This window comes from Phoxinus phoxinus (assembly GCF_949152265.1).
Source record: "Phoxinus phoxinus genome assembly, chromosome: 20".
In the NCBI taxonomy this organism is placed as follows: Eukaryota; Metazoa; Chordata; class Actinopteri; order Cypriniformes; family Leuciscidae; genus Phoxinus; species Phoxinus phoxinus.
Window position 1 is genome coordinate 24,135,855 of NC_136895.1, and position 19,086 is coordinate 24,154,940.

General features: G+C 37.0%; 1 protein-coding gene across 1 annotated transcript; it reads right to left on the reverse strand.

The window, feature by feature from the left end:
* Positions 1-8,405: 8,405 nt before the first annotated feature.
* Positions 8,406-14,762, reverse strand: LOC306988962 (uncharacterized protein). The gene is made up of 6 exons (XM_079594211.1): positions 14,511-14,762; positions 13,856-14,182; positions 13,135-13,440; positions 12,898-13,008; positions 10,275-10,339; positions 8,406-8,895 (listed from the first exon to the last, which is right to left on the reverse strand). The coding sequence occupies exons 1-6, from the start codon at positions 14,548-14,550 to the stop codon at positions 8,845-8,847; spliced, it is 900 nt and encodes a 299-aa protein (XP_079450337.1). The 5' UTR covers positions 14,551-14,762; the 3' UTR covers positions 8,406-8,844.
* Positions 14,763-19,086: the final 4,324 nt, after the last annotated feature.

Consider the following 19,086-nt stretch of genomic DNA (forward strand, 5'->3'; position numbering starts at 1 on the left):
ATTTGATCTGAAATTACTATTCTTGGTCTTGCTCTTCGTTGTACTTGTACTCTTCCTCCTCGTCCACCACCTCTTACACAAACTCTTCCTCCTCTTCCTCCTATTCCTCCTCTTCCTCATCGTCCTCCTCTTCCTCCTCTTCCTCTCACATTGTTTCCATCCATTGTGGTATCAACACTCAATGTACCTGGGCCACCTGTACTGGCTTATATTCTAGACAACTGATTTGATCACATCATTAGAAACAAGTGTGAACAATTTTGAGTTGTTGTGTGTAAACGATGACAACTGTGTTGTAGTTGTGTTTAAATTTTGCCACATGTATTTACCATTTTGCAACACAGTGCAAAATGTGTTTTAGTGAGTAAGAATGTGTTTAGAGTTTTGCAAAAAGAGTGGATGACATTTGCAAACAGTGTCTTAACTACCTGAACTTGTTTAAGGTTTTGCCTACAAAGTGACTGATTCGACAAATGGGGTTAGGCCACTGAGCATTGGGTTCAGAGAATGGATTTTAGTGTTTTAGCAATTCAAAAATACTGTATTCAGTGCGCTATTTATGTTTATATTAAATATAAATATATATTTATGTTTGAGACATCAACCACTGGTTGATGACCACAATGTTTGTATAAACTGTTGGTAATAACTGGTAAAATGTACACATAGGTCATAAAAACTATAATGATATTTACACTCTTCTCATCCATGTTAACGTGAGCGAAAGCTCCTCCCATTCGTTGTCTGATTGGCCTTTTGCAAATTCGCTAGGACTCCTGGGTAGTTAAAGTGCATGAAGCCTGCATCTATGCGGGCTTCGCGGAAGACCGCTTCAAGGGTACGAAGGGGGCGCTGCTGAGCACACTTCAGAGCGTTAAAATGGTGAATGGGACGGTCTACGGACTCGTAGACTCAGCGAGCACGCGCAATTTAAGTCCACGAGACCGAAAGTGCGCCATTTGGGACAGGGCATAATAAGGGGAAAAGGTTCACTCTCGCTACACTTCCGGCTTCTGACTGGTTGCAGTTCCACTCTGATTCCACACGAGGGCGCTCACAGGACGAGTGCAGAATGAATGGAGGTCTATGGAGCTATACCCCTCAAAATCCACTTTTCTCAAGATATAATTTTTGTCTAGTAATTTGAATGTTGTATTCGAAAGGAGATGCAAAGAAATTGCACATTGCTGGGTGTTAGATTTTTTAGAGTCACTTATTTGCTTTAAAAAGTCTTTCAAAATGTCAATGACGTCATACACATCGTACGACCAGAGATACTGCTTTACGGCAATCCTTCAGTCACTTTGGTGCTTTCGCGCTCTGCACTTTATTTTCTCTCGAGGCATCGCCAGCACAGCTGACACAGGTAAACACACGTGCTAGAAGAGTTTCTGCTAGAATACATTCTGTTCCCGCTTCGGATGCCATGATGCCATCAAGCAGTATCTCTGGTCGTAACCAGTCCTTCACTGACCAATCAGCGTTCATTAGCAGAATGCTAGCGTGTTATGGGCAACAACAACTCAACCTGTAAGAAATCGAAAGGACATAAGTACTCGTTCATTCAATTTTCGACCTATAACCCATGTTGAACTTGCCAAACCTACAATCAAATCTGAGATTTCTCAACGGCAATCGGCTGAAAGGGACAAATTTAGCCGTCTAGCCCCATAGACTCCCATTCATTTTGCACTCGGGGGTGATCGCCCCCAGTGGAACTCTGGTGGAACTACAACCAAAATTCGGTACAATAGGACTTAATAGGGAGTGAACAGGCTCTCCGTAGACGGGCTCTGCTGATGTCAATCGTGTGGAAAGTACAGGGTGGGTGTGCTACTTTTATTAAGGTGGGGGTTCCCTACAGAGTTTTAGGTAAAGGTGGAGGATTAGAGTATTTAGTTATTGAGGCTTGGTGTGATAATAGTAGCTTAAATGTTATAAATTTTTATAATCCCTGTAAAAGACTGGATATACTAGAGTTGGTTGAAGGACAAGAATGTGGCAAAATATTATGGTTAGGAGATTTTAACGCACATAGCCCCCTGTGGGGAGGAGATAAAACAGATCATAATGGTCTGGTTTTAGAAGAACTAATGGATAGGAAAGGGTTGGTTTGTTTAAATGATGGGTCACCTACACGTATTGGGGTGAGGGTGCAGTCTGTATTAGATCTGACTTTAGTTTCTCAGTCTCTTGCAGGTCAAATAATATGGGAAGTTTATAGTGAGTCAACGATTGGAAGTGACCACTATCCGATTATGTGTAGGATGGGTAACAGGAGCTGAAATGTGACCCAGGGTTTTTCTGAAAGATGGAATTTTAAAAAAGCTGACTGGATAATGTTTACATTTATAAGTGATAGGAATATGAGTCAAGTTGAGGTGATAGATGATGTGCATGGATTTAATGATAATGTATAGCTATTGTGGAAGCTGCAAGAGCTTCTATTGCCGAGTCGAGGCCGGGAAGTAAGAAGCGGAAATTGGTACCCTGGTGGACAGGTGAATGCACGCAAGCAATAAACAGTAGAAATAAAGCGTTTAAAGATTTTAAAAATAGTTTAAGCTTTCAAAAGTATTTGGAATATAAAAGGGAGCAGGCTAAGGTGAGGAAAGTAATTAGGAAAACAAAAAAGGATTACTGGATAAAGTATTGTAACACTAGGAAGGCAAACTTCTGTAAATGATATATGGAGAGTTGTTAAAAAAATGAGTGGGGTGCGACAATCTTGGAGTTATCCAGTCCTTAAGAATGGTGAGACTGTGGCAGTGAAGGATGAAGATAAAGCAGCGTTAATGGTCAAAGTTATAGCTAATGTTCATAGTAGTCTCAACTTAAATGAGGATGAAAGACATAAAAGAGCGACAACAAAAAGACAGTATCAATATCTTTTAGAAAATGTAGAGGATCGAGGTGATAGCATGAATGCAAGTTTTTCAGTAAGTGAATTAAAAAAGGCTATAAGCAAGGCGAAGATAACAGCTACAGGAAAAGATAGAATAAGTTATGCAATGTTTAAATATCTTAGTAACGAGGCTCTTAATATGGTGTTGAAGTTGTTTAATAAGGTGTGGGAACAAAGGAAAATTCCAAAGAGCTGGAAGATGGCTGTGATTATTCCAATTAGAAAGCCGGGGAAAGATCCTACTGTGGCTTCAAATTATAGGCCAATTGCTTTGTCATCCCACCTAGGTAAGGTAATGGAAAGAATGATTGTGGACAGAATTACCTTTTATGTTGAGTCTCGGAATCTGATAACACCGTTCCAAAGCGGCTTTAGGAAAGGAAGGTCAATTATGGACCCAGTTATTAAATTGGAGAGTGATATAAGGAAGGCCCAAGGGTGTAAAGAAGTAGTTGCTGCTATATTTTTTGATGTGGAAAAAGCGTATGATATGCTTTGGAGGGATGGTGTGTTAATTAAAATCCGAAGGCTTGGAATAGAGGGGAAAATGTATTACTGGATTAAGGACTTTTTAAGCAATAGACAAATTCAAGTGAGGATAAACAATAGCTTCTCTGATTGCGTATTTGTGGAAAATGGTGTACCCCAAGGAAGTGTTATTTCACCTATTCTGTTTTCTATTATGATAAATGATATATATGATACACTTGATTATAGTATAGACAAATCATTGTTTGCAGATGACGGCGCTCTCTGGAAAAGAGGTAAAAATGTTCAATTCATTGTTAAAAAATTGCAAAAAGCTGTTGACTCTGTTGAAGAATGGGCTGGGAAATGGGGATTCAGGTTCTCTGTTGAGAAAACCAAGGTAGTGTTTTTCTCTTTTAAAAAAATTGAAAAAAGATTTAAATTGCAATTGTATGGTAGAGACTTAGAAAGAGTAAATTGTATAAGATTTTTAGGTATGCATTTTGATTCTAAGCTTACTTGGCATAATCATATTGAAAAGGTAGTTGACAAGTGTAAAAAAGTCATTAACATAATTAGGTGCTTGTGCAATAAGGAGTGGGGAGCAGATTTGACTTCAATGAAAAGAGTATATGTTGGATTAATTAGGTCTAGTGTTGACTTCGGGTGCGTGGCTTATGGGTCTGCTACAAAGTCTGAATTAAAGAAGCTTGATGTTATTCAGGGTTCAGCCCTCAGGATATGTTCAGGAGCAATGAGAACCTCCCCTATATCAGCGCTTCAGGTTGCAGTAGGTGAAATGCCGTTTGAGTTGAGACGACTGCAAATGTCATTGTCATACTATGTTAATTTAAAGGGGCATATGGAAGACCATCCAACTAAAAGTGTCCTTATTCCAACATGGGAGGAGACAAAAAGTAAAAGAGAGTCGTTTAATGCAAGCATACATGGAAAGGTTAAGCAGGCGGCTGTAGAAAATTTCGAATTTAGTCCATCGGTGGTCTATCCACCGCATCCACCGTGGCTACTACCGGTTCCAGACACTGATATAAATTTGCATGAAAAGATTAAAAATGATAAGGGGGATAGTGGACAAATGGCTATGAGGTATGTGGATAACTATTATGGGTACGTGCAAATCTTTACTGATGGGTCAAAGCAACCAGATACAGGGAAAGTAGCAATAGCATATGTGATACCAGAGTTTGATATTAAGTTTTCTGCAAGAGTTTCGGATCATGTGTCAGTATACTCAGCAGAGCTGATAGCAATTTTGATGGCGTTACAGTGGATAGAACAAATTCAACCACTAAGAGTAGTTGTGTGTTCAGATTCGTTGTCAGCTTTAGAACATTTTAAATTAGGTAACTCAAGTGAAAGGTATGATATTGTATGTGAGATATTGACTTTGCTATATAGTATTCAAAATGGGGGGACGCATGTAAAGTTTGTTTGGGTTCCGGCTCATGTTGGTGTGCCTGGTAATGAGTTGGCAGACACGTTTGCTAAACTTATGATATCCTACATTCAAAAAAATATTTGATACATTTAATAAATATATTCTTAATATTTGTTGTTTTTGTTTTATGGTGGACCTTATATATCTCAATATTTATAACAGTTTGATGAATTTTGAGTCTTGAACTGTAAACTCTCAAGGGTTGGCTTTCTAAATATATGTTGGTTATGTGACTATTCAGAATGAGTTCTGAGCAGAAATATTTTTATTTTGGCTATGTCATGAATGCATCACTTGCCAAAATTGAGGGTGACGAGGAAGGGACATCTCTTGGTACAAATGAATCAGTGTATTGTCCAGCATCAGCATCTAATCAAGACCTTACTAGAAACTTCCAGACAGGTGTGTTGAAGCAAGTTGGAGCTCAACTCTGCAGGACAGTGGCCACCAACTTTGGAAACCCCTGACCTGACCGAGCGCATATTATTTTTCTAGATCACAGTTTTATAATCTTCAAAAACAAGTTTCCACTGCACTGGTCAGTTTCTGTTCTTGTTTTCACACTTCATCTCTCTCACTCACACGTTCAGATGCATAAAAGCAGAAGTAACTGCAGTTTTTTGACACTTTTAGCTCCTGACAGTTTCAGTTTATCTTATCAGCATTTATTTTAGCAGAAGCGCATTAAACCGCAGTGTGTTTAAAGTTAAAGTGTATCTGCACTAACAGTTCTGTCTCATCTGCTCTCAATTGATAATTTACTATATTTGCATAATGTACATGTTTTGCTGATATAAATCAGTGTTCTTGTATTAAAGGTAGGGTAGGTCAGAATTGTCTAAAAAAAACTTTTATTCAAATTTGTTTAAACTGTCTTTATATACCAATGCATAATTAAAATGTAAGTACTCTGATAAAAAGAGTATAAAAATCGAGTGACTCTAGACCGTTTAATCTTCATTAAACACAGCTCATTAATTCCATTCACTCCCACCTAAAAACGGGTGCGCGACTGCGCGCACGTGGGCAGAGCCAGTAATAACGGCGGTAGTCATGGCGACGTCGAGTGACAGTCGCGCAAGCCAATCCTGTGATTCGTCCCGAATGGAAATAATGAGCTGTGTTTAATGAAGATTAAACGGTCTAGAGTCACTCGATTTTTATTATTTTTTTTATCAGAGTACTTACATTTTAATTATGCATTGATATATATAGAAAGTTTAATCAAATTTGGTAAAAAGTTTTTATATAAATCCTACCTACCCTACCTTTAAACTCATATATTGGTGAAAACTGTTTGATGTGGAGATTCAGTGACTGATGCAGCTGATGTTGGAGGTTTAGTTGTTCTGTGGAGTTGCATTATGGTAGCAGAGAAACACTGACTGAACCAAACAATGAATTTAACAGCTGAAGGACACTATGTGTCAGGAAACTCATTGGGTTCAACAGACATGAATGCAAATATTTATTAAAATAGTCATTGTGGCGGGAGAGGCGTGGTCTAGCGAGGTCAGCGACGGGAGAGAGAGTGGAGAGACGAGCGGCGGTAAGTGGGTCAAGTGCAAAATGACTTACACCTGTGTCTCGTTGCAGTAATTGGCTTGGGAGACCGTATTTAAGCCAGACTGGAACATGCAACAGTAGCAATGTAGTTTTTCAGGCAATTCGAAAAAGAAATATTTCGCAAAACTGCAATGGAAACAGGTTTTACGCATTTACAGTCGCCTGACGTAGATGACGCGGTGTGTTTGGACAGAATACGAGACAGTTCTTTATTAAACTCATAAAAGACAAAAGAATTACAGGAATACTTGATTCTAAACCTCAAAGAAATGCACAATCAAGACCTCGAAGCAGAAATGAGTGAGAAACCCCTCATATGTGCCGCTCACAGTATAAGGGTCTTTCATTATGCTTTAAAGCTACACTGTGTGATTTTTACCCCCATCTAGCGGTGAAAAGGTATATGACCATACAGTGAATATTAGTTTCTGTTCCTCTCAATTCCGATTTCGTTTTAACTCCTACGGTGGCCAATGTAGTCCAAGATTAATCATGGCTTCCAGTTTGACCTCGTCCATGAGTATTCCTTCAAGTGATGATGTTACTTTAGAAAACTATTATAATTTGCAGTAATTTAATTTGTCAGTTAACATATAGGTTATGACATCTATGTAAAAGTTTTATGTTTTCGTTATTTTTTTTACCATTTCATTGCTAACATCAGCTATCAGGTTCCCAGACGAATGCAAGCTAATCTTAGTAAAGTAACTTTTATCAGTGCTATCGTTATTCTGTATATTGTACGATATCACTAGCGTAAGGCAAAGTTTACATTGTAGGCTATATCATTTTCTCCGTGAGCAGAGATCAGTTGATGTGACGGAGGTGCGAGGGAGAGGGAGAGGGAGAGGGAGAGGGAGAGGGAAAGGAAAAAATAAAAACAGGGCCGGTGCCAGTGAATTGCGGAGACGCGAAAGGCGAAGCTTGAATTAACGGGTATGTCCCTCTTTGGCTAATGTACTTTCAAGATGGAGGGGCAACATGGCGACCGACATTCGAACCCCTCACCCGTATGTATTTTCAATGGCATATTATACACTCACGAGAATACTTTATTACTTGAACGAAGTAAATATACATTAATGAGCACTCTCATTAATGAATTAAATATACATTAATATACATCTCTCCACTCTCTCTACCGTCCCAGACCTCGCTAGACCACGCCTCCCCCGCCACAGTCATGATGAAAAATAAAGATCAACTTAAGAGCAGAGTGGAATATAAACGGTAGAACTGACTTAAAGTCTGCGTGAACCGGAAGTTGCAAACGACTTTTCTCAAGTGTTGTGACGCATTTCCGAGTGAAATGGAAAATTTAACAGAGGGCAGGATTTTACTTTAGCGCTCCTCCTCTCCATCTCTCGCCCATAGCAGAGTAACGGTTTGAGGGGAGTGGTTAAGCGTTTAACCAACCCAAGCCGTCAAGCCTATGTCATCAGAAAAAGAACCATTCCAGACCCGGAAGTAACTTTTCAGACTTTGATTAAATATTACCACGGCAAACTATTTTTTTTCTGTGTATTAACTTGCATGGATTAATTGTTCACCACAAGACTAGTAATATCCGCTAACAAAGTAAATAGGGTCAATTTTGATTTCATGCCAACTTTAAGTTCAGATTATTGTCATTGGTGGGAGTAAAAAAAGAAAAACATCTGTAATGCTAACCACTAGATTCCAGCTATTTAAAGAGGCTTGTGAATTCTGTAGTTTGTTTTTAGACATTTTATATATATATATATATATATATATATATATATATATATATATATATATATATAGACTTTTATATATATATACTTTTACATATATTACTTTTATTATGTTGTGGATTTGGATATATATTTATTGTTTTACTCAAATTTCGAAGTGGGCCGGTACGCACCACTTCTAGATTTTAACTTAGAGTACCCACACTTTTTCTTGCGTATACCAGCGCTTCTGACATGTTGTCGTCTGTTTTCACCACAGGGGGTCTTTAATACAAAGACATACACAAGTATGATGGGACAACTATGAACTGTGCATTTATTTGTATTTATTAAACAGCAAATACTGTTCACATAATTTGTGTATCTAAAATATAACTTAAGTTAATAAAAAATAAAGCTAAAGAACATCAACTTAACTAAGTAGTTAAGTAGATAAATCACTGCAAAACAGTTACTGCCAATTCTAAAAAAGCAATATGCGGCATATTATCAATGTTTCTTGGTCTTCTTCTGTAATATAGCACAGACTCTACTCTTCAGCACAATGGTAACTTCAAAAAACCCAAGAAATGAACACCATTATATGAGATCCTCCTATATATTATTAAATGTCTGTGTGTCATTCCTGTGATATAAAATATGCATATTATTATATTCATACACAATATCTGCACTAATACAGGAATCCACCTCCTTTCCCAGTTTGAAAGTTAAACAGAATCACAGTTTGATCAGTGTCTTATGGCGACTCCTGCATACACCACATCTTCCTCTTGAACTCTCTGAAAGAAAACAAACACACATTCACATCACACATGTTATCAAGAACATTACTGACCATTAGGGCTGCAACAAACAATTATTTTGATAACTGATTAATCTAATGATAATCTAATGATAATTAGAACGATTAATCGAATAATGACTGGTAGCCTACTGTTTTTTTTTTTATTAGGGCTGGGCATTGACTCAAATTTCACAATTCAATTCTGAGATGGGTTCAATTTGATTCATTATGATTAATTTGACCGTCCAGACCGCGGGACCAAATTGCGCCATTTTACAGATTAAAGTGAGCAAGAACACAGAGTTGTTTATGGTAATAATCTTTCGGAGCTATACTACTATCTATAATATTTATAGAGCCAAAAGTGCTTAATTCAAGCCCTTTCCGCTCTGTGCGCGTTGCTTTCTCGCTAAAAACGTTAAGCTGCATTAATAGCAGCAGACGACGTGGTTATTTTAACAACAGTAGAAACACAGTCAGCAGCAAATTAGATAATTTCGCTAAAACACTGCAGAAAACGAGAATGCAGCTAATACAATTATTTTTTATCTAATCATTAATAATTTAATTAATAATTATAATAATTTGTTACAATTATTTAGTGCTTTTTCTGAGACCTCAAAGCACTACATAGAAGGGGGGAATCTCCTCAACCACCACTAATGTGCAGCATCCACTTGGATGACGCAACGGCAGCCATATTGCGCCAGAATGCCCACCACACATCAGCTTACTGGTGGAGAGGAGACAGTGATGAAGCCAATCAGTGTATGGGGATGATTAGGAGGCCATGATGGACAGAGACCACTGGGCATATTTTGGCAAGATTTATTACAGATTTATTTACAGAATTTAAAAGCGGAGACTTGCGGTTTCATATCAAAAGTAACCTGCTCTGTCTCTTGTCTTGTCGGCGCGTTGTCACTGTGCTCTTTGTTCTGCGATATATTTTTCACCGCATGAGAACGTTGTACATGTGGCGTGAGAACAGTGTCAATTGTCTGAGAGTTGGCAGCTCTGCATATGACAGCATTTTGTTTTTATGTTCAGTGTTGGGGAAAGTTACTTTTAAAAATAATGCATTAATCTGGACTGGGCTTGCTTGTTGGTTTTTAATAACAAGAAAGAAAAACATTAAATTCTATTTTTGCCAAATGTAGACTACTGGCTCTTTCAGACTAAAAGTGAAATGAATAACCTCAAAGCCAATTTATACCTCTGCATCGAGTGTATGCTGTAGCTCACATCATAGGCTATGCACGTAGCCAAAGCCATCGTGAGCATTTATACTTCTGCTACACGTATGCAAACACACATGTAGACTCACTGCTGAAATAATACACACACACAATACACACAATTAAATAATCTTACCGATGTCTCTGCTTTTTTTTTGTAGAATGTTGGATCAGCGTATGTTATTTCGTCACCACTCTGAACTGTTTAAACAATATAATGACAGACGTGTAAAAACAACAAAACTCAGAATAAAAATTATTTTTGCGTTTTCTCTGCAACACTGTTTTCCACTATTTTAATATTATAATCATGGCTGATGAATGCTTGATTCTGATTGGTTAATGAATGTTATAAAAGGTGTAAACGCACAGCTAAAGTAGTTCCAGCAGGTCTTGATCACATTCATATCACTTCACCAAATTATTTCAGTTATATTGTCAAAGGTCCTTAAACCTGCAGCAAATTAACCAAAACCCAAATTAATAGCAAAACCCTAACAATCGGGTTTAGAATGACAAACTTTTTCCATGTTTTTCCACACAAAATTATATTTTATTATCTAAAGTAAAGGGAAATTTGTCCCACTCTCTCCCATACAATGCACAAAAATACATTAGACACACACAGAGAAACATTCACATGCACAGAAACTTGTTGTCAGAGATACACACAAGTGCTTTAAGGACAAACACCTGACTAATGTCATGAAATTAAACATTGACAAAGTTTAAAAAATTGAAACAAAAGTATCATTGAATTATTCTCTACACTCGAGGTCCGCTTTGCGTCGTGATCACAGTTGTGCATTATTTTCTGCTCATTCAATGCCCCAGGGTCAATTATTCCTTACTTAAAAACATTTATTTACAGATATCTCAGCAGTACACTGTAAAAGCAATTCTGTTAAATTTACTGTAAAAAACGGGCAGCTGTGGTTGCCAGAAATTTAGTGTAAAAAATACGGTAGCAACATTTTAGGTTTTACAGACTTAACTTAAATTTACAGTAAAAATATTTCATTATCTGATATTGTGACCCTGGATCACAAAACCAGTCATAAGTCGCACGAGTATATTTGTGGCAATAGCCAACAATACATTGTATGGGTCAAAATTATAGATTTTTCTTTTATGCCAAAAATCATTAGGATATTAATATTAAGTAAAGATCATGTTCCATGAAGATATTTTGTAAATTTCCTACCCTACATATATAAAACATTTATTTGTGTGAGTGAATGCAGCACAATCACGAACATAAATGGACAACTTCAGACCCGGAAGAGAATACAATGCTGAATAAAGTCTTATTTTGTGTTATTTTTGGACCAAAAAGTATTTTCGATGCTTCAAAAACTTCTAACTAACCCACTGATGTCACATGGACTACTGTGATGATTTTTTTTTATTACCTTTCTGGACATGGACAGTATACTGTATATACAGTTTCAATGGAAGGACAGAAAGCTCTCGGACTAAATCTAAAATATCTTAAACTGTGTTCCGAAGATGAACGGAGGTCTTACGGGCTTAGAACGACATGAGGGTGAGTCATTAATGACATTATTTTCATTTTTGGGTGAACTAACCCTTTAATACTAATATAGAAGCTGCAGAGTGCGATTGACACGATAAACACCATCATGATAACACACATGACATTTTAAAAATGCAATAAACATTCATTTAACAACATTAAATGTAACATTAAACCCTAATGTACATAACTGATTAAAAAAAACTAAGAAAAACTATGAAGAAACAGTTATTTCAACAAAAATACATCAAATGTGAAGTGTCACGCAGTGAATTGTGGGAAAGTCAATTTACGTTTTTTTTTTTACTGTAATTTATACGACTTGTTCTTTTTCACTTCCAAAAAAATGTAACTGTATTTTACTATAAAATTACATTAAATGTACAGACGGTTAGATCTATCACAGTTTTCACTGTATAAAGTAGCCTACATAAACTTTCTGTTACGCCGGGTTCACACCGCACGCAGAAGCGACGCGGAAGCGGCGCGGAACGGAGGCCGCTTCCTTTCGGCGCCCATGTTAACCTATGGTGTCGTTCACACCAGACGCGGAGCGCCGCGGCATGCCGCGGCCGGCCCGCGCCGTGAAGCGCCAGTTTCGGCGTCTGGTCTATTTTTTGCGCGAGCCGCGAGTGATCCGCGTCAATTTTCTAATTAAAATACCGCGAGAACACACAAACAAACAGGGAAACAGAGAGAGAGAGAGAGGCAGGCAGGAGTTGATAAGTGAAAATGGATGATGTCAAATTACTCGCACTGGGAAACAGGAAGAGGAAAATAGATTTAATAAATTTGAAGAGAGGATGTATAGGCTATTTCAACGGTATATCTACACTAGCCTAGGCTACTACTGTCTACCATATTCTCTCTCTGGCTGCAGGTGTGTCTCGACAACGGATTAATAAAAGAAGTGTACAAACTTCTTGGTTACAGAAACATGGTGTATTCATTTTATGAGGTTATTTACTTTACCATGATGTAAAAAATAGCTCTGAATAAACAACAACTGAGCAGAAGCGCTTGTCGACCTCGGCGAAGAATACGCGTCTGGTGTGAACAGGCACGCGCCGGGCCGCGCGTGATTTTCCGTTCCGCGCCGCTCCCGCGTCCGGTGTGAACCCAGTCTTAGCCTATTCAGTTTTTACAGTTTTTCACCGTAGCATTTTTACAGTCTTTTACTGTTAATATCACGATATTTTTTTACAGTGTAGGTAATACTTGCCATCTTTCTCTGTTTTCCTGCAGATGCAGAAGATCACGACTGCAGCAACAATCATCAGAGATCCAGCAGCAGAGATCAACACTATGTAGAAAGACGAGGATAGGCTCTGATCTATAATGGAGAAAATAATTAATATGAAGTAATCTGTCCATCTGACCTACCCCAAACACAAATATCAGCACCATATAACCTGAGAGATCAGGTCAGTAAATACAAACATCATCAGTGCTGTGGTACCTGCACATGTGTGGCAGAGTGTGTGGATGTCCAGATGTGTGGTCTGGTTGCTGATGGGATTGTTCAGCACACAGCTGTAGGTGTTTTTATCCTGATATTCCACCTCCAGAGGTAGAGAGAGACTGATGCTGAGATCACACACACTGATGCTGGACAATACACTGATTCCTGCGTACCAGGAGAGAGTCGCATCACACACATTCAACACGGATGAACACACCAGTGAACAATTTGATGATGATGATGATGATGATGATGAAGAACAGTGTGAAGAGTTACTGATGATGACAGGAACAGGCAGACGAGCTGGAAAACATGAGAGAATAAAATGACGATGAATGAAGTAGATGAGGACCCAAGTCTGATCAAAAGTAGAGTATTTAAAAACAATTGAAAGATACTTGTTTGGCAAGCAGACAACACTGTCACTGAAAAGCTTGCGAGAGGTGATGTGTAAATAAAGCATGGAAATTACGGATGTTTAATATCACAGAATAATTTTATTATGCTTAATTTACAATCAAGCTCTAATTGAATCAATTATATGCAGGAATATTGAAAAGAAAATCCTATTCAGCTATATATGATGCACAAATGCTATTAGCTATAATTAACCTTAGCAAGACAAAGGAGTCAGCAATGTTTTTCCAGGTTTAAAATGATTAAAATGCTTATTTTCTTAGTCTAAAATATGTACGGTAATAAGTAATTCTCTACTCACCATAGACGGTAAGACTGAATGTGTTGAGCGGCGTCTCTGATCTGGTGCTGGTGACTTTATAAAGTCCAGAGTCTGTGGTGCTGGTGTTTGTGATGCTCAGAGATCCGGTTTTATCCAGTTTCAGTCTGTCTCTGAATCTCCCATCAACACTACCATTATAAAACACAGTCTTATAGTCTTTCCCGTAGATTTTAGCTATGAGAATGTCTTTAGATCCAAACCTCCACTCGATCTGATCATTTGTCTGTATTTCAGTATCAGGGTTTAGAGTGACAGATTCTCCCTCAGTCACTGACTCTGTCTTCACTGCATCAACACCAAACACACCTGATCAACAAACAGAAACATTTCATCACAATTTGGAGATTTGCCACATTTGGAGTTTTTGTCTATTTAAAAAGTTTAACTATTTAAAATTTTTCCATAAATGTCTTTATTTCACCAATTTTATATTTATAATTCAATAATGTGCAAATTATTAAATAATTTGATGTCAAAAGAAGAGAAATTACAAAAATAAAATAATGAACAAATAGGCTATATTTTAGTATATTTGTATAAAAAACATGAAAAGGAATGATGGAAATAATAACAGAATGATATGTATATGTGGACAAAAGATAAACACAGAAACGAAGCCAAATAGCCTACTTACCACTCAGACGCCATAGGCACAAACAGATGAATATAAACATGTCAAATAGGCTTTGGCTTTACGGTTTAAAATAATACCAATTCCTAATTTAGAACAGGCAAACACAACATAAATGTTATAAACAACTGGACGTTAATAGCGATCGATGCGCTGAAGTGGGCTGTGCAAACAGACAGTCTGTGTAGTGGAGGCGGAGCGGAATTGGTCGTGAGATAGCGTTGCAACCAACCTTTACTACTAATTAGGTCTTCTAACTCCGTGCTGGTGCTGCAACAGCTTGAGGCTTTCTACACTGGACGCAACAAAGCGTCCGACCGTTACAAATCAAATTCTCATCATTCGTGTGTGTCAGAAGTATGCGAGCGATTTGAGTATAGGCTACTCATTGATTTTCATTCATTTTGATTCATTGTGTATTGAGTCGTTACAATGTGTCCCCATTAGAACTATAGCTACTGTTTTATTCTACACGTTTATGAACGTATTCTATTGAGAAAACATGAGAAAAAGGTGAATAAAGAGTTAATGTTCAGAAATTAATAATAACACAGTGTTGTATAGCTGTGTTTTCCGGTGTGGTCATTGTCAAACTCAAAATTGTTTTTAATTTTAATTATTAAAAAGTGCATTATTTTTATATGAAAAAGTTGATAATTGTGTCTTATTGTTTGTATATATATATATATATATATATATATATATATATATATATATATATATATATATATATATATATATACAAACAATAAGACACAATTATCAAAATTTTCATATAAAAATAATGCACTTTTTAATAATTAAAAATAAAAACAATTTTATTACACATGCAGGTGGGGTACATTGTAATATGACCATATGGCAGCTTAAAATGTTATCTGATCTAAAAAAAAATTGTGTTGTGCTCATTAACTTCATCTCAGTGGTTAGTGTCGCCTCACATTAAAAAGGTTCCCGGTTCGCAGACTCCAGGAAAATGTAAAGATGGAAGTTTTCCCAACAGAAAGACAAAAGAGAAAGCAGACTTTCTAAAGAAGTGATTTTACCATTCACATTTATATTATAAAGAGAAGATCAAACTCTTGGCCATTGGTTTTTAATCTTGGCCTTGGGGACACACTGCACATTTTGTATGTCTTGTATGGAAGTAAAATAATGCCAAATGTTTTTGAAATAAAAAAGCCTGTTGCATTGCACTACTTGAAAAAAAAAATGCATTGCATTAACCATGCTTGCATTTTAATGCATTGTATTTGTAGGGCTTGCATTTTTATGGGCTGAAATTCAACTAATTGTATATTTAAGCTGTGAATATTTTAATTCAAAACGTTTCAAACACATTTTCATTAATAAAAATTCAATAATCCATATTCACCTTTCATATTTCACTTCCAAAATATTTAAACTGTTTAAAAATACAACCTATAATATTCAACAGGCAATTTTTCGGTCCATTTTATTTCGCTTTATAAATTCGCTTCCACAAATTCAGTGGTTGAAATTCGACAGTAAATTCAACATTGACATCCAGGAACTGCAGGAAAAGCAGTAGATTACCGAGCATACTCTCCATCTGCTGTTAATCGATCTCACCAGCAGGGAGTGCAAGCGTGTGTTGTTGACGGAGATCAGAGCAACAGTTAGAACAAGCCATTTATTCATAAAAACTGATTTATAGAAATGTAAGTGTATTTGTGATTATAATGAGGGCTGTTTTTGAGTTTAATTCAGTGTCTTCACAGTCCCTGTGTAGCCTACATGTATCTTTCTCTACCGTGAACGAGATTATAATGAGATTATAATTATTCCCCCGATGCTGATGTACTGGACAAATGTTACATTTGAGGTAGACATTATATTTCTCTTGGTTGTTTAGTTGCCTTAACTTTATATCGCGGCGATGTGCTGCAGGCTATGGGTTTCCCTCAATAATTCAGGATTGACATATAAAACGCTTAGCTTAATGGACTACACTGATACTATATGACTACAGGCAAGCAGATATGGACTCAGAATACAAACTTAATGCTCAAAGTTTCACGCTAAGCGTTCTTGATGTTGGACATTCGCACATTTAGGGACCGTCTCTAAAGTTACATACGAAATTGGTATACACATTTCTAACTTCAATAGCATTGGAAGAGAATGACTTGCAGTCATAAAAACAACTGTAAAGGGTTCATGTAGGTGTCAGGCATGATGCACACCTTTTACATTTTTTATATTTATTCAAATAAATTGAAGTTTGCTATTGAAGTTAGAAACGTGTACCAATGTATGAAACTTTAGAGACGGTCCCTAAATGTGCGAATATCCAACGTCAAGCCAACTTCATAACCAGTATATCACTGCTGGGAAACGCTTACTGTGAAACTTTGCGCGTTAAGTTCATATTCTGAGTCCATCTGCTTGCCTGTAGCCATATAGTACAGCCTTCTCAATAAGGTGCGAGTTTGGTCTTTTATATCTGTGTATTAGTCCATTAAGCTAAGCGTTTTATTATGTCCAGCAATCCTGAATTATTGAGGGGAAACCCCAGTACTGCAGCACCGTGATATAAAGTTAAGGCAACTAAACAACCAAGAGAAATATATGTCTCCCTCAAATGTAACATTTGTTCAGTACATCAGCATCGGGGGAATAATTATAATCTCATTATAATCTCGTTCACGGTAGAGAAAGATGCATGTAGGCTACACAGGGAATGTAAAGACACTGAATTACACACAAAAACAGTCCTCATAATAATCACAAATACACTTACATTTCTATAAATCAGTTTTTATGAATAAATCATGGCTTGCTCTAACTGTTGCTCTGGTCTCCGTCAACAACACACGCTTGCACCCCCTGCTGGTGAGATCGATTAACAGCAGATGGAGAGTATGCTCGGTAATCTACTGCTTTTCCTGCAGTTCCTGGATGTCAATGTTGAATTTAGGCCCTGTCCCAAATGGCACACTCCGGACTTGTGGACTTCCTCAGAGTCCACACTTTGCTGACGTCATGTAGTGCAGACCTAAAGGGCCCTTGGCGCGAGTCCACGAGGGCGCATTGAGAGGTATTTTTGGGACAGACTCGATCGTCACGCCGGAAATAGGAAGACGGTCCGGTTGTTGTTTAAATATTATATTTCTACATTTATATATGACTCAGTAAAGCCCTGACATTCGGTTCTATTTATTTAATGAATCATAATGCGATCGTAGCCTATTATTCAGCAAGCTATTTATGTTTATAAAATATAAATATATATTTATATTTATGTTTGAGATATCAACCACTGGTTGATGACCATAATGTTTGTATAAACTGTAGGTAATAACTGGTAAAATGTACACATAGGTCATAAAAACCATAATGATATTTACACTTAAATATTTTTTTCTCATCCATGTTAACGTGAGCGAAAGCTCCTCCCATTCGTTGTCTGATTGGCCTTTCGCAAATTCGCAAGGATTCCTGGGTAGTTAAAGTGCGTGAAGCCTGCATCTATGCGGGCTTCGCGGAAGACCGCTTCAAGGGCACAAAGGGGGCGCTGCTGAGCACACTTCAGAGAGTTAAAATGATGAATGGGACGGCCTACGGACCACGAGACCGAAAGTCCACATCAAGTGCGCCATTTGGGACAGGGCCTTACTGTCGAATTTAAACCACTGAATTTGTGGAAGCGAATTTATAAAGCGAAATAAAATGGACCGAAACATTGCCTGTTGAATATTATAGGTTGTATTTTTAAACAGTTTAAATATTTTGGAAGTGAAATATGAAAGGTGAATATGGATTATTGAATTTTTATTAATGAAAATGTGTTTGAAATGTTTTGAATTGAAATATTCACAGCTTAAATATACAACCATGTTGAATTTCAGCCCATAAAAATGCAAGCCCTAAAAATACAATGCATTAAAATGCAAGCATGGTTAATGCAATGCATATTTTTTTCAAGTAGTGCAATTCAACAGGCTTTTTTATTTCAAAAACATTTGGCATTATTTTACTTCCATAGTCTTGACTCTTCCATACAATCTCTGGCAGGTCCTGCAACTAATTATTCATGAACATATAATGTTATTATTTATAAGAAATAACAATCATGTGATTGTATAAGCATAATACATTAAACAAATAAATGTTTTATGACCACAGCCCACTTTTCAAAGACAAGTTTCATGGGCTTTATACATAAATTATATTAAAAACCCATAGGCCTGGTTTCACATACAGGGCTTGGATTAGGCCTTAGTTCAATTAAGACATTTATGTAGCGTTTATAAACATGCCTTAGAAAAAAAAAACATAACTGCTTTGCATCTTGAGACAAAACAACAGCACTGACATATTTTAAGATATTAGTGCAAGTTATTTTCAGTTAAGACAGCTCGAACATTTTAATCTGGGACTAGTTTAAGCCTTTTAAAAAATGCACTGGAGTGGGGTTTGTGCTTAAAAATTTTTTTGGGGAAACATAGTAAACATATACAATACTGCTTATGCTTCTCCTGGCATCAATTCTTCCATCATCCATACTTTCATGTAGAGTTATTGCTAGATTTATATAAAACACGTCAAGTCCTGA

Excerpts from the sequence above, each read along its gene's own strand:
- LOC306988962 (XM_079594211.1), bottom strand. The coding sequence starts at position 14,550 with ATGTTTATATTCATCTGTTTGTGCCTATGGCGTCTGAGTG. Across the intron at positions 14,183-14,510 it reads GTGCCTATGGCGTCTGAGTG|GTGTGTTTGGTGTTGATGCA; the intron begins GTAAGTAGGCTA and ends TTTGTTGATCAG. Across the intron at positions 13,009-13,134 it reads ACTCTGCCACACATGTGCAG|ATCAGAGCCTATCCTCGTCT; the intron begins GTACCACAGCAC and ends TCTCCATTATAG.